Genomic DNA, 26,969 nt, shown 5'->3' on the forward strand with positions numbered 1-26,969 from the left:
CTAAGGAGGCATAAGCAATGCAAATGATAGTGGCTTAAGGACAGCGTGCAGTGAAAGCCAAGAGCATCCCGGTGACAGGAAATCCCAGGGAGGTGTCGGGTGTGCCCTTGAGAACAGTTGGCCATCAAGTGCAGGATGCATGGCAGTGTGGTAGGCCTCTGTTCACAGTTAGAATCACATTTTCAGTGTATCAGATTTCCAGCCTTAAGTGTGCTTGGTGGGACCTTTTAGGCTTCTGTGGCTCTGTCTTTGGGAACAGGATTCATTAATAGCAGAAGACCTGGGGCTAGGGGAGACGGCTCAGTTGGTAAAAGGCATGCTGCTGCAAGCAGGTGGACCTGAGTTCTGATCCCCAGTGCTCACATACCAGCCAGGCACAGCTGCAGCTGTAATTCCAGCACTCAGAAGGTAGAGATAGGTAGCTCCCCGGAGCTGATCGCTCAGTCTGCTTAACCAAATCGATGAACTCCAAGTTCATCGAGAGACCCTGTCTCAACTAAGGTGGAAAGCGATAAAGACATTTGATATTGGACTCCACATGCATGCGCGCGTACACACACACACACACACACACACAGGACACACAAGTTCAGTAACAGAAGACCTGCTAATCAATGTTAATGATCGAGCCAGACTTAAGATTCGTTGCAACTCTGCTGTATGCTGGAATCACCTGGGTGTTTTTGTTTTTCCGTTTTTGTTTTTTTTTCAACTTCCCTCATTGCCAGGCCATATGTCAAGCCCATCAAATCAGAGCCTGGGCAAAGTCAGAGTGTAACCATAGTCTCAAGTCCTGGTTGGTTTTATAACTTTATACCATCCCTGACCATGACAGGCACCCAGAACCCTCCAAAAGGAAGCAGGGGACGTCACCAGCCTAAGTTTAGAGTCCCTGTGGGCTCAGGGCTCTTCTGCCTACCAGAGCCAATAAGACCACCTTCAAGGATGGCCTTAAGGGGTCAGACAGATCAAAATATGCCTTGTCTTTGTGGTGTGACTCTCCCATTTCCCTTGAGACCAGGATGAGATAGGAGCAAAAAGTTTAGAACAACTGTAAACAGGAAAGCAGTCATACTCCTAGACTGGCTGACAAATGGGAGCCTTTGCTGAGGTCGGAGTTTGTTTGTTATTAAAGACCTAATTAGGAACACGAGAGGGAGCTGAATGGCTTCTCGCTTGGTTAATTAGTGACATGTATGCGCCCGCTTTGAACTTCAAGGACACGGAGCTATTAGTGCTTACATCAAAAATGGATTAAACTCCTGCGCCTTTACAATCATTAAAGATGGACTACTCAAGTGGAAAGCCTTCTGTACAGGTCCTCGAGGGACTATGCCCTGAGCACCCTCCTCACCCACCACCCACCAACCACCACCCACACCCGCTGCTGGATCCCCTGGGCCAAGGTGGTGCTGTTAGATGTGATTGGGCTGAAAATGCCAGTAGGCCATAAGGTGTCCCAGCGCCCCACAGGACCCAGCAGAGTGGGATGGACTTTGAGGGCTGAGTTAGCTCTCTGGGGACACCCCCCTACCCCCCCCCACCCCCGCTGTGTCCAGGCTCCCTTAGAGAAGTGAGAATCTCTGTAAGGGCTTGGCTGGTGGCCTCTCCCACTTACTGACTTACAACACTGACTGCATTTCTGCTTTTTTGCCACAAAGTTCTTTGTTTTATGACACAGTGGGAGGTACTGTAGTCATTAGCAGAGATGAAGTCCCCTATGTCTTCATAGGCACCACTCGATGACCCCAGGGAGATCCCTGGCTAGTAAGAGAGGTGTTTACAGCAGCAGACTGTGATTCAAGGAGGAACACCTGAGCCGTGTCATGGCTGAAGTCACGTGTACTTTCAGGTTAGAGCTGCATTCAGTCCTAAGAGTTTGCTCATCGATTACACAGCCCTCCATCTAGTATGAAGCCCACTGTAAAAACTGTTGAGAGAGTGGCCCTTCTAGCCTGGCACGCTCTTATCTCATGAGCTCTCGCCTATCTTGGCCCAGCCATGTATGTTCCTTGTACATCTCCTGCCCGACCACTCCTAACAGGGATGAGCTGATCACTGATTCTTAGGTAGCTTCATCATTGCTGGAATACAGTGCTAGACCATCTTCTAAGTCTCTAGTCCTAGCCTTGGATTTCATAGTACTGCAGCATGTTTGTAGTACAGAAAAATATGCACTGGTCATATAAGAAGTCATGCAACGTAGCCGGGCGGTGGTGGTGCATGCCAGAACTTGGGAGGCAGAGGCAGGTGGATCTCTTGAGTTCAAGGCCAGCCTGGCCTACAGAATGAGTTCCAGGACAGCCAGGACTATACAGAGAAACCCTGTCTTGAAAAATCCAATAAATAAATAAATAAATAAGTAAATAAGAAGTAACACAACATATATGGCACAAGGATATGTGGGATAAGGCTGGGACAGGCAGGCCTGGGACCTTCACGATGAGCAGCATAGCGACAAGTGGGGGTGACTGGGACACAAGGGGAAACCATACTGGTTGCTTCCCTAGTAAGTTAGGTAGATGATGTGCCTCAAGGACAGATCAAAACATGCCAAGGGACTTTGTCAGCATCAAACTGGAGTTAGCCTGCTTTCAGCCTTTGGGTTCCCTATTTAATTTAGGTATTTTGGTCCCAGGCCCTAAAGGGCTGGACAAGGAGACAGAGACTACACATTCAGATACTGAGTGGCTTAACACAACATCTCCTGGGTGCTGTGGCTACGAGTGGATCTCCTTCCCTGCTGCTCTCTTCAAATTCTACCCAGTGTTAGACAAGAGAAATATCTGGACTCCATGTCTTTTCCTGGACCTACAGTAAGGCTATTGTGATTTACATCATTTCCCCTATCCTCCCAGAGATTAATTCCACTCTTAGCCCAGCCCTTCCTGACCACAGGTAAGCAGAGCTACATACAGATACACACACACACACACACACACAAGCCTACTTTAGAAAGTGGAGAAGGCTTCCTGGAAGGCTCTGACTGAGCATCCCCAGGTAAGGGTCTGCACGCCTAGTGCAGGTTGTTGGTCCAATTTCTGTTCCCATCTCTGAGATGAGATAGGAAGGCTTCATTGGGTCAGCCATCCAGGTGTTTTCTTGAGCAGCAGGAAGCTTTTCATTTAATGTAAAATACTTCCATCTCTCATTTGAATGCATTCCTCTTGCTTTGCTGGCCTTCTGAGGTATAGCAAGTGTCCCCACTTTTCTTGGTGCTCCTCTCCCCAGTCCCCCTTTTCAGGTCCAGAGTGATTAAATGCACCAGATGGATGGATTGAACCCTTTTGTAATCACCACTAGGTCTGTATGGCAAGTGGATTGCATTTTCCTCTATTGGATTTTGCTAAATGTGCATGCAGGACCTGTGTGGGGCTCTGCACATACCTGATAAGTCTCAGAGCTCTTTCTCCTTTTCATTCTCACACCACTCTAGTGACTCAGATTGAATAAGGGGCACATTACTCATGTGTCACAGATAAGGACAAAAGCCGGACCCAGGACACACAGGTGTCAGAGTAGGGCCAGAGTCAAACTCAGGTCTTCTGACTCCAAGTCCAGTGTTCCCTTTCTCTCCATTGTACCTGCCTCCTGAGGGTACTGCCTGGACTGGGAAAGCCCAGGGTACTGGGGATCGGATGCAGAAGGGGAGCCACTCTAGAATTAAGCCAGGGCTACGGACATTGCTCAGAAGTGAGCCTGCTCACCATAGTGGGCCCCCAAACTGCCAGGCAGCGTATCACAGGCCTTGTCCCAGGCCATGTAACAGTCTAAGCTTCTGCTGACATGCGTGATATTTCCAGATGTTACTATACCACACACACACACCTTGACTAGCCACACAATAGTCAAGATGCCCTTCATTACCTATGAAGAGTGATGCCATGCCCTTTCTTGGGGTTGGGGGACCACACTTGACCCCTCCAGATGGTTTTTGGTACCCAGGGAAGGAAGCCCTCCATTTCACAGAAAGAACTTTCATGGGATCTTGGCCTCTTGCCTGCTTCTTTGCCTCTCACGGTTCACAGGAAGAGACACAAGTAGCCAGCTGTTATCAAGTAGCCAGCCAGTCCACAGTGTGAGAAATTGTGCTGATTTCCAGAAAGAAGGGCATTCCTTTGTCCTATACCTTCCTGCTATCGACAGGCAGTAACAGCTACCAAGTGCCTGTCCCTGTCCCTTCCTGAACAGGTTCCCTAAATATGTAAGTTTCTTGCCTGATGACCCTATGGTGCTATCTGGGGATGTGGTTCTTTTGCCACAAGAGTGTTGACTAGAGAACTTGAAGGCACATCTCTCCTCTGTGGCCAGCCTGCATGGGCGTAGGCTCCACAGTCTGTGGAGAAGGAGACAAGCCTAGAACTAGGTGCTGATTGCCTGTCCACTGGACCCTCTGGTGAGGCCTCGGCTGCCAAGCCTTCCACCCTCCACAGTGGGTGCTTGCTACATAACCTTGAGCTGGGATGGGCTTTAGCTGAGCAAATACATAACTCCAGTGGAACTGGGGGTGGCAGTAAGCCATGTTCTAGCACAGTGCCTCTTGTCGTAGTGTTGTCACTGTCATTGGATGCAATATGACTGAGCAGGGAGGGGTGCTGTAGGCCTAAAATGGGCTTCTTGTAAAATTCCCTCCAGACTACCTCAAGTGCCAGGCTTCCAGGTGCACATGGAGCCAGGAAAGTTGCCAGGAGTAGGGTGAATACCAACGGCCCTCCTGCCTTCTCAGCCCTCCATAGAGGGCTCTCTGGGCATTCTTCTTCCGTCAGCCTGCTGCCTCTTGTCTTTCTCTAGCTGGAGTTTCTCTAGCTGGACCCAAGGGTGAGGCTCTCCTGCCTTCTCTTCATTGCCTGTCCAGTATCTTCCTAGAAACACATCTTATCGGAAGAGAAAGAAGCTGAGAAAAAAAAAATCTCTCTCCATTTTCCACTACTACATTTTCCCAATCCCGCCCCATCTTCTTGCCCAGAGTCAAAGCTAGTTCCATCGTCTGTAGAGGGAGGGGCTGGTGCCTGGGTAAACTAGAGAGCCCACTATCTAGCTCTTTCAAGATGGTGCCACCTTTTGGATATCTCAGCTGGATATTTGCAAGAAGGGACAAATGTCATCTTCAATTTTAATGTTCTTGATTCAAAAAATGCTGCCGCCAGTACTTTCCAAATAAGCTATTCTCTTGCTTTGAGCACTCCCCACCTTCCTTCCCCCTTTCCCCCAACCCACTCACTTGATTGTCTTGTTTATTAATTTCTGGCTAAATGCTTCAGAGGGGTGCATCCTGCCCAAGGGCATCCAAAGGCAACAGTCCTCCTCCCTCTACTCAGGCAGGAGCCAGGCCCGGCGTGGTTTGGTCCACTCTGGATCTTGTGCCCCTTCTCAAGTGCGGTATCATTAATCTCTTCTCACTCCTATGACAAGTGCGTGAAAAAAAAAATCCACTTACATGTTCTTCAAAGCCACAAGAGAAGTGAGGGCCTCCAGCGACAGGTCCCCAGGCAAGAGGGACTCCACTGTACACTTCAGATGCTCTTCTTGGAAGCTGTTACAGGGCAGAGGAGTGGTGCTGCAGGAGCCAGGAGGCGGGAGTGAGCCTTCTAAAGCTGAAGACGCGAGATTCTATCACCTAGTGTCTTCAAAACATGTTAGCTAAGGTCTGGCAGCTGCTGCAAGATTCAAAATCAATAAGAGCTTTCCTTTAAGATGGAAATTGCTTGGAGTTTTGGGGTTTTTTTGGGGGGGTTCTGGTTTTTGTTTTGTTTTGTTTTTTAAATATATTTAATTTTATTTTATATGCTTTGGTGTGAAGGTGTCAGATCCCCGGAAACTAGAGTTGTAAGATGCCATATTGGTGCTGAGAATGAAACCCAGGTCCTCTAGAAAAGCAGCCAGTGCTCCCGGCCACTGAGCTCTCACTCCAACCCCTTTGATTTTGTTTTTTAAGACAGGATCTCAGTGTGTCGCTGGCCTGGAATTTGCTCTGTAGGTCTCTGCCCCCCAAGTGCTGGGATTAGAGATGTGCATCACCATCTAAGGCCTGTGATGAATTTTTTTTTTAAACAGTAAATAAAGTTTAATCTACTAAAAGGGTAAAAAGCTGGGGCAGAATTCGCCTGTTTGATAGGCTGGGGCTCTCAGTAGGAAGGTGTGGTGGTCTTAGAAACAAGCTAAGCTGAAGTGTAAGGCAGTGTCACCTTTGGCCACCCTCTTCCCAGACATAGCGCACAGTCTCTGGCTATGTGGATGCTGGGTCTCCCTCAGTAGCCACTGTGCATGCCAAGCTTTCTTGTCCCCAGTCTGGAGTTTCTACCTGAGATAATGTAACGAAAATGCACTGTGGTCAGATACACGTTAGCTGTCAGCTTGGTCAGTTAGTGTGTTCTACTTTTATTACTTATCTGGTTTTTGGGGGTTTTTTTTGTTTTTGTTTTTTTTTTTAACCAAAGGGGGAAGAAGTTTATATCCCTCCCCCCTTTCCTTTTCCTGCAGGAGGTGAGTGTGTAGCTATCCTGCTAGGACCTTTAGCAGCACCCCAGCCTTAGCCAACCTTCAAGTTACCATTCCCACCCCATGCCCTCCCTCCCTCCATCCCTGCTCTGCACCCCAAAAGAGACTCTGCCGCCATCATTACTGTTATGTTAAGATGCCTGAACTTTCCATGACATATCCCATCCTCTAACCACTTCAATATTGCCAATTTTCATGCAAGGGTATAAACGGAGGGCTGGGAGGGAGGAGTAGCCAGTGCGATGTGGGAAGAAAGGGGGATACAGAATGGAGATCTTTTGTCTTTAAAAAAACAAACAAACAAAAGAAATCACACACAAATTCGTCATTCAATGGATCCAAAAACCAAGAGAAACGGAATGAAACACCCACACACACATGCACACAAAAATGAATTCAGAATCCCTTTCCCAAAGATTTTTTTCAATCACACAAAATTGCTTTTGTTTCCTGTCATGTTTTAATATCAATATTAACACAATGTGTAGTCTAAAACTAGTTCCTTTGTAGTTTGCATGGGATGTGAATGCTGTCTCAACGTGCCCAAACCTAGAAGACTGCATGAGCGTCAATTCAAATGTGAAAAAAAAATCTCTTTCTCTCTCTCTCTCTCTCCATATATATCTCTATTTCTATTGTGATAACCTGGTGGGCAGTGAAGCACCTCCGGTTGGTTGCCATACTGTGTTGAATGATCGTTTTTTTTTTTTCTTCTATCTATTTCTGGAGCTCCAAGCTTCTTAGTGGTAGCCTGGGCTGAGTATTCTTGAGTCCCTGCTGATGTTTTCGCATGGCCTTGGTTGAGTGTTAGAAGTTGGGCCTCAGCTGTTTCGTTTTTTTTCTTGAATGTTTGGCTTGTAATGATCGGTGCATGCCTGGCTTCTGGCCTCATACCCAGCTCTATTCTCTGCACACCAGTCCTGAATAGCTACAGTGCTCAACCGAATTTTGGCGCGCCCGCTTCCCCGGCAGGCTCCAACCCGGCGCGGCCCGGAGGCTTCCCGGGGGCCAACAGCCCAGGACCTGTCGCCGATCTCTACGGCCCTGCCAGCCAGGACTCCGGAGTGGGGAATTACATAAGCGCAGCCAGCCCACAGCCGGGCTCAGGCTTCGGCCACGGCATAGCTGTAAGTACCTGCCCTCCTCCTTCCTCACCAAGTCGACACAGCCCGTGGGGAGGAAAGTCCAAAGCTAAGGGCAGAGGAAGAGACAGGGTAACCCTGTCAACACCAGGCCAACTGAAGCTTCCATCTGTTGGCCCAGTCATGTAGCTTAAGGTGGACAGACAGCTCTGTTCACTCATCACATTTGGGCTTTGCGACCTTGAGCCAATTCATACAATCTATACAGAGTAAGAATAGGATACCTTAAAAAAAAAAAATCTAGGTGAAAATGAGCAGAGATAGCCTAAGTCCTCGCCATATCCCTCACCTCTGCTGTCCACTGGTGTCAGCGGGGCCAGGAAGGTGGTAGGGGATGCCCCTTCCAGGCCGTTTCCTTTGCTAATGTTTCTTCCAGCCTCCAGGTTCCAAGTAAGTTCCTATTTTCAGTCTTTAGCTGCAGCTCCCCAAAGGCCAGACGCATTTGATATCTGTGATGCTCTGTGGTTCTATAATCTGACTAATCCAGGCAATGGAAATTTGCTTAAGAGATTTGCATGCTGTTTTCAGATTGTATTGTTCTTTCCCTCCCGGTGTGTGAGCATGAATGTGCCTGAGCCCACTTGCTGGTGCCCCCTCCAGTTTTGGAAACAGAAAACCCGGGCCAGTCTCTGCCCTAGCCAGCCTTATTCTTTTGGAGGCGGTTTGGTTTTGAGTTGAGGTGGAGGTGTCTGCTATCCCAGGTTACATCCTGCATCAGATTCTATATCTGGGAGAAAGCAGGCAAAATCTGTCTTGGGGACCATGTGGGGGAGACCAAAGCCATTGCAAGAGTCTGAAGAACCAAAGCAACTTCATCCATGCCTCCTGGCATTGAAAACACACATGCAAACACACACACACACACACACACACACACATTGTCTTATACAGTCTCACACAGACACATATTTGTGCATGTCAGCCAACTCCAGCCTGTGCTTCCTGAGTCCTCTTTCAATTCTGCTCCAAAGCCAGTATTACTTGAATCAGTAGACTGATGAGTCTAATCCCTTCGGATCAACTGTAGTACCAAATCCAGAACATTGTTATTCAGCCCGGAGCTGCATCAATTTGGGGGCACTCAGAACATGACTCATTTCCATTTTCAGCAGCGAGGAACACACATCCTGTTTGTTCTTGAAAACCTAGATCTTGGGACCTTCACACTGTGATGTTATTTCTGAAATAATCACAGGCCATCAAATTGATCAGCACAGACATTTCTTCCCCCCCCCCAATTAATCTGTTGGGACCAAGGACGGAGATCCTTGTGTTTTCCCTGTGGGGTTCATGGCCACTGTCGTGGTCATTTGTTTGAGGCACGAGCCCCATTTTCCTACCCACTCACCCCTCAGAGTCTGGCTCTTGGTTTCCCCTCGAGAAGCATACAAGTGTGGGTGGGGGGGCTCTCTGGGCAGGAAGGAGGGAGCTGGGGACAGTGTCACCCCGACTCCCCATGGCACGGTGTCTCAGAATTACATATTCATGCTGGCAGCCACCGACTCTATTCCTAGAGGTGATCTCCTTTCCCAGGATATGACAATCTGTTCCCATGTATAACGCACTGATGACCTTAACAATTGTGCAATTTTAGGGACCTTTGATTGCAACGGCCTTTACAAATGGATACCACTGAGCAGGTGCTTCCATTGCCGTCTCACTATGAGGTATTACCGTCTCTGCCGTGCGTCTCCGCCCTGCCCGCGTGTCCGTACACATATGTGCCCCGCTCATACGTGTACACACATGCACATCACATCACATCTCTTTCTTCTCCTTCTGGACCCCCTTTCCAAGGAAGTGGGATCAAAAATAAATCCAATATCTTTATTCTCTCATTTCCTCCTCCAGCCTCTAATCATGACCCTCACCTGCCCTTCCCCCCCCCCCCCACACCCTCCATTTTGCTCATTTTGGTTCTTTCGGCTCCATTTTCTGTATCTTCTCCACCTTCATCTTTTTCTTTCTTGAGTGGGAAACTGGAAGGTGATCTCATTGTGTGTCCATTCCAGGAAGGATGGAGGCAGGTAAACTGGTCTTGTGCCAGTCCTGGGGTCAGGGTGGGGGAGCAGGGCCGTTCTCAAAGCCCTGTGAGCTGCCCCTGTGGGGGTGCTCAGCCAATGGGGTTTGTGTAGCCAACCGGCCTGACTCCATCTTTGAGTGAAAGGAAAACTTTTTTTTTTATTTTTTGCCAGTTAACTATGGAGTAATTATCAAGATTACCACACGAAAAGCAAATTAAATTAGCAGCATCACCTGCCTAACGTGAATTTGGATCCCTGCCAGTTTCTTAACCTTTTAAACTGAGCTCAAGTTAATTAAACATTTTTAAATCACTTTGATGGGACTCCAGAGGTGGTGGGAGAGGCAGGAGGGAGGTTGGGCAGGTAGCGAGCAATCCTCTTACCACATTCTCCAAAAATGAGTGTCATACTTGGGAGGAGAGCCAGGCAGAGGGCTGCCATCCTCAGGGAAGCCCGAGGTCTGTCCTGTGCTGGCATATAAACCGGAGGGTGAGCCAGCCAGTCGTGTGTCTCTGTAGGGGAAGGCGACAGCTGAGACCTTGGAGTAGGTCCTACTTGGGAAATCCCAATGCTTGGAGCTGGGGAGAGGAAAAGCCAGCTCTGGGTTTGTCCTTTCTCTTGTAGCGGGGAATCTTCTAGCTCTGAAGCAGCCATGACTCAGTAGACCGGGACCATTTGAGGAACCCATTTGAGTTGAGCTCTACAAATCTTCTAGATCCCTCCTTTGCTGCTGCTCCACTAACTCTACTGCCTCTCTTAACCAAGTAAACCCTGTGTGTGAACGTCCCCATCCCTTCCCTCCACTGCCCTCCATCACTGGCCAGAGCCAGAACCCACTAACAGTCTGAAAAAGAGCTACTCGCTACTAACAAAGCTGGATGTTGGGGCTTGGGGACAGTGAGGTCCCTCTCAAAGCAAGGAGGGCTGATAAGGGCCAAGAACTCTGAAGGCTGAAGATGGCTTCAGTGTCTAAGAAAAAGGGACTCAAAGACTGCCTAGGCACAGCAGGTCCTCCCTCAGGAGTCCAGCCACTGGGTCTGTCAGTATCTACTCCTCCCCCCCCAGTACCCCCTCCTCTTAAGGCCACCTATGACCTTACCCCTAGTCTGTGTCCATCATTCAGCCTTAAGACACAGTTTCTACATAAGGATAAAGTCACCAGGAGAGCAGCAGTTCAAAACCCACCCCTTCTGGTCAAGTCACACGATTGCATAGCAGCTGTGGAAGGCTAGGAGGCATAGCATTTGTCTCCGGCAGAAGTGACCCTCTGATATGGAGTCACATTCCACAGAAGAGCCCAGGCTCACAGGCCATCCAGGAGAACCCAGTTGGCAAGCCTGGATCCTGGGTCTGTTTTGGTTTTCTTGGACCAGAACTGGTTATTTGGTTTTGGGGTTTTTTTGTTGTTGTTGTTGTTGTTGTTTATGTTTTTATTTTTTAAATAGTTATATCCATCCCTCAGTATATAATCTCTTAGTACAGATTCATATTATTATTTATTAATAGTTAACAACAGGTTACTCCCAGATCCCTTCTTTTTGGGGTTTTCAAGATAGCGTTTCACTGTGTATCCCTGGTTGACCTGGAACTCACTCTGTAGATCAGCCTGGTCTTGAATTCACAGAAATCCACCTGCCTCTGCCTCCCAAGTGCTGGGATTAAAGGCATGCACCACCACTGCCCGGTTGGCAATATTTTTTTTTAAACATAACTTTGAAAACAAAAATTTAAGCAGAAGGGTTTTGTTTTATCAGTGTATGATTGTAGAAACCTATACTGACTCCACCTCCCTCCAGGATCTCCAGAACTTTCTAACCGTGTGTCAGATCTATCTGTCAGGCATAACCTAGACATCTGGTTTACCAAGCTAGGAAATCAGCCCTTAGCCCAGCTATTTTTCACACACGCACAGTCACACAACTTAGTCTTTGACAGCTGTAGTTTTGTAGTTGAGACCTTGGCATGAACATATATGCGCCTGACGTTTCTCTTCTCCCTCCCACCCCCGCTCTTTGTTCTCTCCGGGACGCACCTGACCTCCCTACTCTACAGAGCATACCTGGATGTCCAGGCAAGACTGGGCGAAGTTTCTGAGTGGCCCTTTGTTTAGGTGACGTCCTCAGACCTGGACCCCCACCAGCCTCACTCCTCATCCCAACCAGAGGTGGCACACTTGGATTGAGGGTTGACACATCTCATCTCACCCATCGGCTACCTGCTGTAATATAAGACAACAGCTTTTAAACGTGTATATAATCCATGATTTTGGTTTGGTTCTGTTTGTTTTCCTTGGTGGTCCCCTTCCCCTTCCCCCTTTCCCTCTCCCTCCTTTTAAATCTCCCTCAATCACATTTGGTAGTGATTTTTGACTTAGTGTGGTAGTCACCTAGCTTAATATCTAGTTAAAAGCTAACCATAGTATACCTGTTATATATTAAGGAGTTTCTTTTTCCTTTCTTTTGTTTTCTTTTTTTTCCTTAAAGAGAATTTTTGTTTTGTTTTGATTCTGTTCTCGCTTTTAAAGGATGCTGAGATGGCGATGTTGCTCTCCATTTTTGGTACCAATTCTGAGACTGTAAGACTTTTCATCCGGGACTTTAGCACACACTGAAGTTGTGAGCAGGAGGTGGGCGTAGACTCTATTTTGTGCTGTAGAAGTGACAAACAGTTGACTGCTTAGCAGACTCTTAGCAGTTCATTTTTGTGATGTCTCTTTGTTAACCTAAGTATATCTATTTTCTGCAATAAGGTAAGGACGGCCATGTTTTGAGGGTCCTCCTTTTCTATGAGTGCTTTTTCTTTCTTTTTTTTTTCCTGTTCAAAGAGGTCATATTATAAGGTTTTTTGAAATTGTGAGTTCTAAAAAACAAAAAACAAACAAAAAAATATTGTAAATATAATTCCATTAACTACATAGAAACTATTAAGGAAGAGAGAATTGAAAATATTTTTGTGAGGGAGTTGATCCCAGGCAGTTAGGTACCCTGAAAGGAGGGGAGGGAACTTTGACGAAGCCGGTACTACAACAGAAGAGTCCCCAGCTGCCAGGGCAACCCGGACACCCACTCTCCGCTGTTGGTGTGATAGACCTCAGAGCCGAATTAGTACCCTGCCAGCCTGCCAGCCTCTCTGTGCACACCTTCAAATGTTATGGTCTAGCTATATTTTTATTTAAAATATGAAAAACTGCTTTTCCCAAGATGTTTTTTAAAAGGAAAAAAAAGCTACAATTTTAATATTTGACATATTTAAAGTTTCAAAGCACACTTGTTTTGGCTTAGGGGGAGGGGCAGGGTGGGGACATTCTTTTTCAGTCTTAATTTTTAAATATCTGATCATTTTATATTGTCCGATCATTTCAGCACCTCCAAAGGGTCCTAGGATACTCTGCTCCCTCCTCACCCCGCCCCCCACCCCTAGACAGGGGACCCGTGGGCCAGGCGTGGACAAGCCAGACCCAATACACCCTTTCTCCATTCACTTTCTATTTACAAATTAGGAAAGCAACCTTTCAGTTTATATATATATATATTTTTTCCTTTTTGATACCTCAGTGCTGCAAGTATCACCAGAGAGGCTATGGAAGAGTTTTGTGTTGTTTTTTTTTTTTTAATTTATTGTAGATGTAAACAGAATTTTAAAAATAAAATATAAACATCACTGCACTGTGACTGGTGGGAAAAACTGACAGCTTCCTGTTTGCACAAGTTTGACATTTGGCTGTTATAATATATGGTCCTCAGTCGGGGAAAGACACTTAGGATGAAGGATGTTTTTTAATTTAACTTTTTTTTTTAAAAAAGAAAAATATCGGTAATAGGTCGGCAACAGCAACCGTAGGAAGGGCAGCTCAGTAGGTAGTGTTGAAGCATACTGTAGTGTGCATATATATTTTTTCTTTTTTAAAATGTGATATTGACATTTTATTAATATTTTTTAAATTGTTACGTTTATAAATTTGGTACTTAAGGCACAGCCAGTATGAGGCACTGAATGCGACATTTATTACAATGAACTGCTGCACTCCTATTTTTATAAATTTTACTAACAAGTAGACTAACGTAGGCATTCACAGACATGATAGCGCAGAAGCATCTTCAAATGAAAAGTCTCCAAAAAAGCTAATTCAGAACGGACGGGAAGAAGCCTGCTCCCGTTCTAGTTAAGTGCAACTTTATTTTCATTTATTATTTTATTTTTTAAGAAAGGAAATCATGTTCTTTCTTTCTTTTTGTTCTTTTCTTTCTTTCTTTTTTTAATAAAATGCTGGGTTGTTTGGTAAGGTTTGGGGTGTTTTGTTGTTGTTGGGTTTTTTTTTTTTTTGTTTTGTTTTGTTTTAAGTTTCCAAACAACCAAACTAAGAAAAATGCTGGATGCTTTTAAAATACAAAACTTACTCAAGTCATAAAATAACGAAATAGAACTTTTATTTTAAGAAACAACAACAAAGAGAAAGAGACTCGATTCCCAGCCATTCAGCGTCTAGTAAGGGGATTAATTACTCTTCTGTCTATGTTGCTGATGTCCTGTCCCCAGTCCCTGTCCATCTCCCCGACACCCCATCACCTCATAGAACACTCTTTGTTGATCATTGTCTGTTAATAATGTATAAAATGGCTATCTTGTAAGTGTGCTGTCTTGGTACTAGCGTAGTGACTTTTTTTCTCCTCTTCTAGTACATATTGATAGGTATAACGTAATTAAGGTTTTTAAAAAAAAATAGACATAGTTATTCAGATTTAGGACCAGTAAGGATAGAACTTTCTCTTATTTATGAAAAAGAAAAAAATGCTAATAATTTGGGGGCAGTTTTTTCCTTTATTATTTTTTTTTCCAAGTTCAAATTTCCTTTTATTTTTGCTGATTTGATGTGGTTTCAACTAACCCAAGGTCTCACAATGTTCAAATGCCGGCTGACTCTACGGCGTTTTGTAGGTCCCTGCCCCCCTATCCGTGACGGGGTGTGCCATACTACCTTAAATGCAAACACTAGATATGCAAAACTGGATTTTTTTAATTTATTTTTTAAAAGAGGGAGGCGTGGTATATTAAAATGATTTTACTAAGAGAAAAAAATATTTTTTTAAGGATGCTCAGAAGAAATTGATAATCTGTGTGAATATGTTTTAGATGTTTATATACATTTTGAAGAGACCCAGTAGCCCATAGCACAAATCTTGTGAACATCTGATATGTTTTCAAGTGGCTACCTAGGTTAAGGTTCCTCATTAGTACCCCCATCCCACCGCCATCTAGAAGTCCATTTTAAACAACTTTTTGTAAATTCTTTCAGCACTGATGTCCATCTTTGTCTTTGTTTCAGTTAAGCTCAATAGCGAATGTGGGAACCCTCCTCTCACCTTCCCTGGGGGAGAGACCCTCTTGGCTAATGGCTCTTCCCTGACATTATCAATAACCACCAGGGGACTCTCTGGCTTCCAGATCCATCTGCCTGAGACCCCCAAGGTCCTCTCCTCCCAAGAGGGGGGAGATGGAGCAGCAGTTGACTCCTGGTCCCCTTCCTGCTTCAGCCTGGATATGGGGCTGGTGGAGAGGATGGAGCCTGGGCCTCCACCCCAGGAGCCTCTGCAGGTGTGGTTCGTGGCCTTCTTCTCACCCATTGGGAAAAACCAAACAGCCTCACACTCTGTCCCCACCGCTCATTGGCTTGACTCAAGTGAGACCCCAACCGGCCTTTGCGGGGGGGGGGGGGGGCGGTTTGTTTTTTTATTTTTTTTTTTTAAATCCTTCATGACCATTCTCTTAATTTGAACTTTAGCTTGGGCTTTAAGGTAGCATGGCTCGATTGCTGTCGACGTAATGTTCCGCTGCACAGCAGTCCACGGCCAGTGAATGTTACACACGCCTTGCTAGACTAGTATACAAACCATTGGGTAATTGTTGGCTCTAATGACCTGAAAGGTGTTCAGTTTGGGGATTGGGAGGGGGGTCTTTTCCTTTTTCTTTTTTTTTTTAAATTTGATTATTTGGGGGGATATTTTTTGGTTCCAAATTTAAAAATTGAAAGCTATTTTGATCTTTAGTGCAAACTAAGGCTAGGGACGTAGCCCCCATCACAACCACCACACCGCTTCGCTCTGCCATCCACCCACCGCAGCAGCATCTTCGAGAATTAAAGCAATATAGTTTACTACATTTTTTTTTTTAAATTGAAGGTCAGCCATGCTTTCTGTATTATATTGCATATGAAATTGTTTACAAAAGAAACACTAACTCATACTTCTCTTTATCAGTTGAAAGTGACACACAGGGATGGGGGGGGGGCGGGGGAGGGGGGACAGAGGGCAGGTGAGGGAGGGGAGAGGGTTGTTTTTGTTTGTTTTTTTTTTTGTTTTGCTTTGTTTTGTTTCCTTGAATGTGCTTTACTAGCCAGATCCTCCAAGGAAGGCAAAAGCCAGCCAGAGACAGACCGACAGACAGACAGACAGAGAGAATCAGGGCAGGCTGCAGGTAAGCACACTGAAGGAAAGATGCTGGCAAGCCCCCCACCTCAGCTAGAGCAGAAAACGAACAGCTCAGCCCAGTCCTGGGCACAGACACTACACAAGGCAATGCTGGAACTGAAGCAATACTTTAATACCGTTTGAGTTTGTTTCCTTTTTTTTTTTCTTTTCTTTTCTTTTTTTTTCTTTCACCAAAAAAAAAAAAAGAAAGAAAGAAAGAAAAGAGTAAACTAAAATACAAAAAAAAAAAAAAAAAAGGCATATAAATAAAACCCACCCCTCTCTGGGAAACAACCATAATTCAAACATGGCTATTTAGTAATCAGAAGGTATTGTCTCAGACAGGATTTCATTTCCGGGAGGCGGGGCATGAGCGGGGAGGGGAGCGGAACTGAGTGACAGTTCCAGAGCCTCCGTGGAAGGCTTCTACTGCTGTATTCTGTACATACTGTACGACCCTGTGTGGAGTCTGTGAGTGTGCTCTTGAGTAGCGTGGGCTAGCCAATCTGCCATTCATGGTGTTATAAACTCGGAATTCCATATGTTATAGGATGCAAGTCTAAGCGTTTCATGTGGACATAAATGTATCTAAATAAAACTTCCCTAGCACTGTGGCTGACCTCACCCTTACTTTTATACTTTAGTATGAAACTGATGAGAACTTTGGTAGTGAGTATTTTTTTTATATATATATACATATATATGTATCTATATATATATATATATCTCAAGCATCTTTCAGGTCTTTGTGTGTGGCTTTCTTAAAGCCCTGTTGTAAAAAAAAAAAAAATTACTATGTGGATGGCAGTCTCTCACATCACAGATGTGGAAAGTATAATTTTATATTTGTATTTTCAAATAAATAAGTTTGTGAAAGGTTTCCATCCTCTACTGTGGTCCAGAAATCAATGTGTTTGTCTGACAAAAAAAATAATAAAATAAACTGTTTTGAACAGAGTCGTTTAGTGTTCTTGTGTTTGCAGAGGCTGGGGTGGGCATAGCTGCCATTGGGTTTGGTGTGCCACTGGGTCATATCCTATGTCAATGAATGTTGGTCATGTGGCCTCCCTCAAGGAACCATTTTTGTGGAGTGATCAGAGAGAGGTAGGATGGACTAGCGGCCCTGGAATTGAGTAATGAACACCAAAAGATGTACAAGACCTGTGGGCAGACCCGTGGTCCTTGGTGATCACAGGGCCTAGATAGAGGAATGGTGCAGGAGTTAACTTGCTGCTTAGTGCAGATGCTGAAAGGTTGTCTGGGAGCATGGTCTCTGCCCTTTAGGACTTCAGAGTTGCCTTAATAGAAATAATTAGGGACACAGACTAATTGTACAGAAAGATGGACCATAGGTAATACTGCTCTCTCTCATTATAGACAGAGCAAGAACAGAGGCCCAGCTCCTCAGGGGCAAATCCATGTCTTGCTAGTAACGGATAATAGCTCAGGCACGCCTGAACCGGCAATGTGCCTTGGTTATGGGGCCCTGGAGGTAAACTGCCTGGGCTAAGAAATTTATTCAGGATGAAATGTGGGCCTGAGAGCTTCACCGTAGCTGCTTCAAGGGGAAAAAATATATAGTCCCGTGTTTTAGTTAGGGTTTCTATTGTTGTGAAGAGACAGCATGAACTGGGCAACTCATAAAAGTAAACATTAAGTTGGGGCTGGGCCTCCAGTGTCACAGGTTCAGTCCATTATCATCATGGCAGGAAGCACAGCAGCAAGGCAAGCAGACAGGGTGCTGGAGAAGAAGCTGAGAGTTCTACATCTCCATCCACAACCAGAAAGAGACTGCCACACTAGGCCTACCATGAGCATTTAGGACCCTTGCCTGTCTCCACAGTGACAGACTTCTTCCAACAAGGCTACACCTACTTTAGTAAGGCCACATCTCCTAATGGAGCCATTCCCTATGGGCCAAGCACCCAAACAAGTCTATTCCTGTTCAGACCACCACTCCTAGGACATAGTTCCCTTGTGTCCCTCCAAGTGTCTGCATCCTGCTTATCACTTCAAGGTAAGGACTTTAACCCAAAGCCTGCTGGAGCAAGGCCCAGCTCCTGTGTGTCCACAAACAAACCCTACCATGGTCCAAAACAGAGGGAGATGGGAGGAGCTGAGCAAACCCAGAGAGAATGTAGCAAATGGAGTTGAGTTGGGTGTGTTTTGTTGTCACGGGTGCAGCCGTGTCAAGGACCACTGCATCAGACCTACAGAAACTGGCGAAGCCTTCGTCTGGGCTGAGTGTGACTGTTGACAACATGTAAGGCAGTTTATTAATGGGTGATCAGTACCTGTAGAACGCAGCAACATCATCAGCTTTCTCTTCTTCAATGTTCAAATGCAGGCCGCTCATCCAGACACCTCCTGCACGGTTCACCCAACTCCTCCCCTGTGCACGTAGTCAAAGTGGGGTCAGGATTGTGGCTGGAATTAGCGCCCCTCCATCAGGATGCACATGACCCACCTGACCCCAGCTTCTCCGTACCCATGTGCCTGTCGCTTTATTAGTGTCTACCCTCCCTTATTTCCTCATGACCCCAGCCAGGTTCCCAGGAGTAAGCCTTACAGCATGCAGTAGGAAAAGCATCAGTCCTGATATCCCGCAGAGGCTGAAGGGTAGTCAGTGCTGATTTCTGAATCCCAGGAGTTCTGAGCAGGGAGATCCAAACTCCTGAGAAAGTCCATCTGATGAGCTTCCTCACCCACGTTGCTCAACTCAAAGGATGTCCAGGTCTAGCGCCTGCCCAGGAGCCTGAACGGAGAGGAAGCCAGCAAGGTTGCTGTGATGCTCCCGCATCACCCCTGCTCGTGCTGGGAGCTCTGGTGCTCAGTGTTAAAGGCTATTCGCCCATGGCCTTTCCACTCTGAGTGGCCAAAAGACTTCTGTGTGCACAGAACACAAAGAAGGCTGGAGAGTAAACCACGACAAAGAGAAAATAAGTAAACGTAAAATTTAAAAAGGAGCAATATTAAAATGCTTATGTCAGACTGGAGAGATGTCTCAGCAGTTAAGAGCACTGACTGCTCATCCAGAGGTCCTGAGTTCAATTCCCAGCAACCATATGGTGGCTCACAGCGATCTGTAATGGGATCTGATGCCCTCTTCTGGTGTGTCTGAAGAGAGCTGCAGTATACTCATATACATGGAAGGAAGGAATCTTTTTTTTTTTTTTTTTTTTTTTTTTTTTGGCTTTTTCAAGACAGGGTTTTTCTGTATAGCCCTGGCTGTTCTGGAACTCACTTTGTAGACCAGGTTGGCTTCGAACTCAGAAATCTGCCTGCCTCTGCCTCCCAAGTGCTGGGATTAAAAATTTGCACAGCAAGAATCTTTTTAAAAAATGTTTATATATTACTTTAGAGTTCAATGGTAAAGGCACCCAATGGGGTGTCATGTAATGACAGGACACAATCTTTTTGTTTGTTTTATGTTTTGAGACAGGATTTCTCTGTGTATCCCTGGCTGTCCTGGAACTCACTCTGTAGACCAGGCTTTCCTCGAACTCACAGAGATCTGCCTGTCTCTGCCTCCTGTGTGCTGGGTGTGCACCACCACTGCCCACTTGTTTTTTTGTTTTGTTTTTTGTTTTTAAGACACAATCTTTTAAGGACACTAGAAGGTGACAAACCCTAGCAACACGTTAAAAATGTAGAGGCATTGGAAAATGTTTTAACATATTAACAAAACCATTAAGTGGCAAACTAGAATAAATTAGAATAAACTTTAGCTTTTTTCTACTATTAGATTTTAAAGATCTAATAGTAGAAAAATCGACTAGACTCCTCAAAGAGATACAAATGTCGCTTGCTTGCCTAGCATGCACATGAAAGAAACCCTGAGTTTGATCCTCAGTGCTACATAAAAGAGGCATGGTGGCTTGTGGAGTCTCGGGCTGGAGGCAGGAGGATTGAAGGTCATCTATCACAACATAGCAAGTGAGAAGCTAGCCTGGACTACACGCTAACTCACAGATCCTAACTCACAGTAAAGGAGTACTTGAGAGAGAGAGGAGGAAGGAAGGAGAGGGATGGAGAGGAGGGAGGGAAGGCAGGCAGGCAGGCAGGCATAGGGGTATTACTCCTACTATGAATGTTTAATGTTTCTAATGAAAGCAAAATGAGTTGAAACAGCTGAGTGGATGACCTTTGCTTTCTATGCAGGCACAAGGACTTGAGTTTGATTCCAGACATAAACAGCAGGTTTGGTTGTTTGAACCTAGAATCTAGGGCTTTACTGGCAATCCAGTCTAACAGAATCAGCCAGTTCCAGTGAGAGAACCTGCCTCAAAAACTAAAGTGGAGCTGGGCAGTGGTGGCGCACGCCTTTAATCCCAGCACTTGAGACGCAGAGGCAGGCGGATTTCTGAGTTCAAGGCCAGCCTTGTCTACAGTGTGAGTTCCAGGACAGCCAGGGCTATACAGAGAAACCCTATCTTGAAAAAAAACAAAAAAACAAAAAAAAACAAAAAACAAAAAAAAACAAAAAACAAACAAAAACCCCAAAACTAAAGTGGAGAATAACTGAGACTGGAGGAAGACCACCTAATGTTGACCTCTGACCTCTACATGTATGTACAAGTGCAAACACAAAGGCAACAGCATGAATAGTTAAAATAACAACAAACCTGTGATTAGTCTCCCAGAGGTTTGGAAAGACTCTAGTAAACCAAATAAAATAAAAATTGCTAACTGGTTAATGTAAAAATAAGATGACTGGATACAAAATAAAATACACAAAACATTAGTAGCCTTTCTCCAGTTTTGTTTTGTTTTTTTTTAAATCTTCTCTAGTGATAGAAATTGGAAAATTATTCCAGGTAAGTTTTATAAGAAATATTTATGTTCTGTAATAATGGTCTAACTCCCCAGCACTGGAGAAACTGGTTGAAGAAAGCAAGACCCACTAACTGGATACCATTTAGAAGTGACTCCAGGATGGTGGTGGTGCACACCTTTAATCCTAGCAATTGGGAGGAAGAGGCAGACAGATCTCTGTAAATTTGAGGCCAGCCTGGTCTACAAAGTGAGTTTCAGGACAGCCACGACTACACAGAGAAACCTTTTCTTGAAAAACCAAGCCAAGAGCTGGAGAGATGGCTCAGTAGTTAGGAACACTGACTGCTCTTCCAGAGGTCTTGAGTTCAAATCCCAGCAGCCACATGGTGGCTCACAACCATCTATCTGTAAAGGAATCTGATGCCCTCTTCTGCTGTGTCTGAATACAGCTACAATGTACTTATATACATAAAATAAATAATTCTTAAAAAAAAAAAAAAGAAAGAGAAGCCAAGCCAAACAAGAAGGAGGAGGAGATTCCAGACTCATATCAGATGGCTTGACAGAATTTATGACATACACCTTGAATAAGGTAAAATAGCAATTAAAACATGTGGCATGTAAATAGGTCACATCATGTTTACTTGAGCATAAATGAGGGTAAACTAGGTGATAATCCATGAACCACCACAGTGGAGGTAGGGAGGGGTGAAAAGCTTGAAATCAGGAAGTAAGATAGGGCGAAGAGACGCCAAGGAACTGATTAGTGCACTAAAAATCCTGTAAATAGGGTATTTATAAAATTTAAAGCATGTAAGCATGCATATATGAGATTTTAAAGCTTAGGAGTGGAAAACTATTCTTAAAGAGAGAGCTCTTGCTCCAGACAGGAGTGGTGCACACACCTGTAATCCTAGCACACAGTAGGGTGAAGCGGGAAGCCAGCTTGGGCTATTCAGGGAAGCCCTTCTGAAAGATGGGGAGGAGGGAATCCCCTCCTTACAGTTATGGTAACTCCATCTTGGTCACTTAAATGGGAAGAATGGGGTGGGTTGCCAAAATGACTCTGGCCCTATTTGTTATTTCTAGCTCTTCAAAAGAAACACGGAGCCAGCAAGACGGTGCAGCATTAAAGGTACCTGCCTGCTTTCAAGCCTGAGCACAGAAGCTTGATCCCGGGGACTCGTGTGGGAAGAAGTCCCACAGGCTGCCTCTGACTGCCACATATGTGCCATAGTCACACACTTTTTTTTTTAAGTATTAAAAACATGGTTTCCTATATTCAGAAGCAAATTTAACTTTAAGTTAACTATCTTTCAAAAGGAATTTGGGAGCAGTACATGGGAGAAGGGGAAAGAGAGAGGGGGAAGGGAGGGAGAAAGAAAAAGAAAGAACAAAAGAAAGAAAGGAAGGAAAGAAAGACAAAGAAAGAAGGAAGGAAAGGAGAAGGAGGAGGAGGAGGAGATTCCTAAGGCTAAAAAGATGGCTCAGTGGGATGGGAGCAGAGCTGCTTCTCTCGAGGACAAAAATTTGGTTCCCAGTATTCATATGGCCGGTTACAAACATCTATGACTCCACTTCTGGTCTCTGGAAACACCAGGCCCACATGGTGAACAGACATGGATGTAGGCAAAACACCCATGTGCTTGAAAGTAAACTGAAGAGAATTATTAAACTCCAGGCACTTCACCTTCTTAGACTAATACATTTTCTAAATTCAGAGAGTCAGGAGCCCTGTCTTTCTGTAACATAAATAACACTCTGTCCTAGTTTTCTTCCTGTCCCTGTGATAAAATACCTACCAAAACCAACATAGGGGAGAAAGGGGGGGGTTGTTGTCACTGTTCCTGCTGCTGCTATTGTTTTAAGCTCATAGTTCCTGGGTACAGTTCATCATATCTTGGGGGAGCTGGTCATATAACATCCATAATTGGTAGAGAGAGTAGTAACATGTATGCTTACACTCTGTTAATTTTCTTCACCCTTATATATTCTGGGCCCAAGCCTAGAGAATGGTGTTGCCCACGGTGGGCGTGGTCTTCCTGTACCAATTAACATAATCAATGCACTCCACCTTAGACATACTTAGAAGCAACCCTGATCTAGACAATTATTGGACTCCCTAGGTGATTCTAGATTGTGTCTAATTGACAAAACTATCCCTCTTTAAATAGGCATGACTCTCTTAACTCGATTAAGTTAATCAAACACCTGAGGAATTGTCCTCCCATTTCATGCCAAATGCTAAGGAAGCAGGCACTCTTAGATCATGGCACTTTCTTGACTCTCTTCATTGAATATATGACTTGGGACCCTGTTCTTATATTAAGTCATCTTGTATTAAGTTACTTTACTATTGCTGTGATAAAACACCATGACCAAGGAAACGTAAAGAAAGAAGGTTTTATTTGGACATTGGTTCCAGAATGATAAGAATCTGTTACCATCATTGTAGGGAAGCATGGCAGCAAGCAGGCATGGTGGCTGAAGCAGATCACATCTGAAGCAGCTAGCTGAAAGCTCACATCTTCAGAAGGCAAGGAGAGAGCTGAGCAACCTGGAAGTGCTTCAAGTCATTCTGTGCTCTCTCTCGCTCACTCTCTCTCTCTCTCTCTCTCTCTCTCTCTCTCTCTCTCTCTCACACACACACACACACACACACTGCCACTCCAACCCAATGCCATGCTTTCTCTCACAAGGCCACAACCCTGAGACTCCCTAAACAGTGCCACCAACTGGGAATCAAATATTCAAATGACCAAAACTATGGAGGTATCATCTCATTCAAACTGTCAAAACGTTGCTCCTAACTATGCATACGCTTTCGTGACGTCTCTTTCAGTCAGCAGCCCACATGAGCAGACACCTTTCACAAGAGGCTCACCAGGCATGACTCTTGTTATAAGGGTAGTGTTAATTTTGGTTCTATAGACACAGGGAAATATGGAGTTCTGTGTTTACTGCTAACACATACAGATTTTTGGTTAATTAGGATTTTTTGCTTCCTCATCTGCTACCTTTACTTTTTTAGGACCAACATCCTGTGTTGTTGACTAGTTCAACTTCAGATACAGTCCTACTACATGTTGCATGTTAATATTGTCAAACACGGAGAAAACACAACCAGTCTCAGAGCATAATGGCTAATGCATAGGCTATGATGATTGGTGATCTGAGTCAAGATGATGTCTTCCTTTTAAAAGTTAGTTCCCTTGGAGATAAATATCCTTTCTAAGCTTTGTTTTTATATCCACAAAAAGTTCTGTTGCTTTGGGGTAAACATCTTTTCTTAATAATAGTTAAAGGGGGAACTTAACCATCACTTTAAAATTTATTTTTATGTGAATAGGTGTTTTACCTACATGTATGTCTGTGTACCAGGTGTGTACCTGGTGCTTTGCCAGAAGCGTTGGTAAGACTGGGCCTGGAAAGATAACTCAGAGGTTAAGAGTACTAACTGCTCTTCCAGAGGACACCTCCATGGTGTGCTAGGAATCACGACTATCTGTAACTCCAGTTCAAGGGAATTCTCACACAGACATACATGCAGGTAAAACACCTATCTAAATGAAAAACTGAAAAAGTTAAACAAAGAAACCAACCCTCAGACTGGAGTTACAGATGGCTGTGAACCATGTGGGTGCCAAGAGTGGAACCTGGGTGCTCTAGAGAGCGGTCGGTGCTCTTAGCCACTGAGCCATCTCTCCATACCCAAGGTAAAATACCTTTTGGGGGAAAGGCTAAATGCAAATAAAATGAAAACCATTTAGTGTGTATCTGTGTTGAGACCATCACAGTCTTAAAACCCTGACGGATTGGCAGATCGGGGTGGCTCATCATTCACAACACTTCCTCATAATCCCAGCACCTCAATTCCACGCACACCCTGACTTGATTGATGGGTCGATGCTAGCCAGACACATCTGGATGCTTGCCTCACCCCTGGCCCTTATCAGTATGCACATTCTCTGTTACAGTGAGCCCTGTGTCAACGCTTTAGGGACAATGCATACCTTGTACAGTGAGTATGTACCAAATCCGAGTGCTGTAATTATGTCAACTCAAAAAGCAGAATAGAGAACATGAAAAATTGGGGGGTAGGGTGGGGTTGAACCCCATTTGGTTTTGCTAAAGAAAACCATCAAATCACAGCAGCTTATAGCTGAAGGGCGCCTTTGCGTTTGTTTGTTGTTGTTTTTTTTTTCCCTCCTCTTAACAAATGAGATGCTGAAGGCACAAAGGGAGGCGGCATACAAAAAGGCCAGAGAAAGTCCATAATGAATGTCTTGTGAACAGAAAGCATGAGCCAGGGGTCCTTGGTCAAAGCCAGACATAGCCATGCATGCCTGTATTTCCAGTCCTTTGCGGGATCATGAGTTCGAAGCCAACCCACACTATATAGTACCATAGCAAATGTCAATCCTGGCCTAACAGGAAATAAAGGTGGCCCGGATACGACTGTTCACAGTGTGCCTCCACAGGGTACTTTTCACCTTAGTCATCTTACCTGTGACCAAGGGGAGGAGGTCATTCACACGAGAGACTTTGCTTCTGATGTGCCTCTTGTCTGTCCTGTGTACAGTTTACACCACCCCAGTTATCATCCTGGCACTGGGAGCATGACTGTTTCCTGGGGGGACACCCTCTCTCAGGAGCCTCTCTGGTTCCTCGAGTAGAAGGCACACATTCAGTGCGTCACCACAGTAGAGAAGAGCATCAAAGATTTATTACTCAGAGACCCTGGGCAGGGAAAGGGGAATGCATTGAGAGGGCTGTGACCTGTCCCTGGACCACACAGGGCAAGGAGGAGTCAGAGCACAGGAGCCAGAGGTGTCATACATGACATAATGGGGTGTGAGTCAGTGAAGGAAATACCTGAAAGGTCCATGTCAAAGAACATAAGAGAGCCATGTTGAGTCCGTGGGATCGATGCCTTGAAGATCTTACATCCAACACCAACTTTGACCATCTGAGTGTGGTGGTCCATTTCTGGTGCTTCAACAGCCATCCATGCTCTGGCCCCTGTCTCTGGTGAGGACTGGAGCATCTCAGTGGACAAAACAACACCTACCGACACCTGGGCTTACCCACTTCCATTTCCCAAAGATGAGGTCACCTTGACTGGTAGGTACCATCTCTTCCTGTTTCTCCCATGCTGTGTGGATCAGCCAGGGTCGACTTAGGAAATCAGAAGTAAATTCACAAGAATAGAGATGAATTAACATGAGGAACTGGCTTACAGTCTCTGTGGGTCATCGTGAGGTCTGGAGATACTCCCTGAGTTAAGTCTGTTTAGGCTGTTAGAAGAAAGTATCAAGGCCAACAAGATGGCTCAGCTGGTAAAAAAAAAAAAAAAAAATGCTTGCCCCTGGGCCTGACAACCCGAGTTCAATCCCTGGGACACACCCCACAGGGTGGAGGCGAAGAACTGACTCCTGTGGTGTGGCAATGCATTATGATAAAAACATCTCTTACATCCTAAGAGACTGGAACTTTGAATGTGCCGCACAGCCGGAGTTAATAACACACTTGAAATCACTTAACACTTAAGACTGCTATCCTACCGGGGACTCAGCCTGTTTGTTTAACCTGCCTTTAAGTGAGCGGTATAACAACCACATTCACTTGCCTTGGTTTTCCCATCTAATCACCCTTTACAACCTAGGCTAAAGCACAGCTGTAGTCTTGAATTACGTATGTTCTCTCACCTGCCTAACCCAAGTGATGCCTATGTGTTTGTGTCTGTGTGTCATGATAATCATTTGCTGAAAACACCAAACATAGGTTGAAAGGAATCTTACAAATGATTATCCGCCATAAGTGTTAAAAGCAACGTTCATACACTGCCTGATACACGGTGGTGGCAGCACCGTTTGCCCTTCGAGTCGGTTATAGCCAGTTACTTAATCCCTAGTACACCCTGTTAAAGATTTCTGTTCAGCATACCCATCCCTCGTTCCTTCCCCATGCGATGCTTTCCTTGCTGTTTAACCAAAGAGAGAGAGAAGCCCTCTGTTAAGGACAGACCCAGGGACAGATTCACAGGACAGCCTGCAAGCAGGCAC

At 45.1% G+C, this 26,969-nt stretch overlaps 1 protein-coding gene across 4 annotated transcripts in view; it reads left to right on the forward strand.

The window, feature by feature from the left end:
- The window catches only part of Msi2 (musashi RNA binding protein 2), a 373,444-nt gene extending 358,035 nt beyond the window's left edge, over positions 1 to 15,409 (forward strand). For 2 of the 4 annotated variants that reach the window (XM_052195698.1, XM_052195695.1), the window contains exons 12-14: positions 7,417 to 7,625; positions 9,235 to 9,307; positions 11,717 to 15,409. In XM_052195698.1, the coding sequence (XP_052051658.1) occupies positions 7,417 to 7,625; positions 9,235 to 9,276 (251 nt within the window). In that variant the 3' untranslated portion in view covers positions 9,277 to 9,307; positions 11,717 to 15,409. The remainder of the gene's footprint in view (positions 1 to 7,416; positions 7,626 to 9,234; positions 9,308 to 11,716) is intronic. The other 2 variants (XM_052195697.1, XM_052195696.1) reach the window with 2 other exon arrangements.
- Positions 15,410 to 26,969: the final 11,560 nt, after the last annotated feature.

This window comes from Apodemus sylvaticus, chromosome 10, assembly GCF_947179515.1.
Source record: "Apodemus sylvaticus chromosome 10, mApoSyl1.1, whole genome shotgun sequence".
In the NCBI taxonomy this organism is placed as follows: Eukaryota; Metazoa; Chordata; class Mammalia; order Rodentia; family Muridae; genus Apodemus; species Apodemus sylvaticus.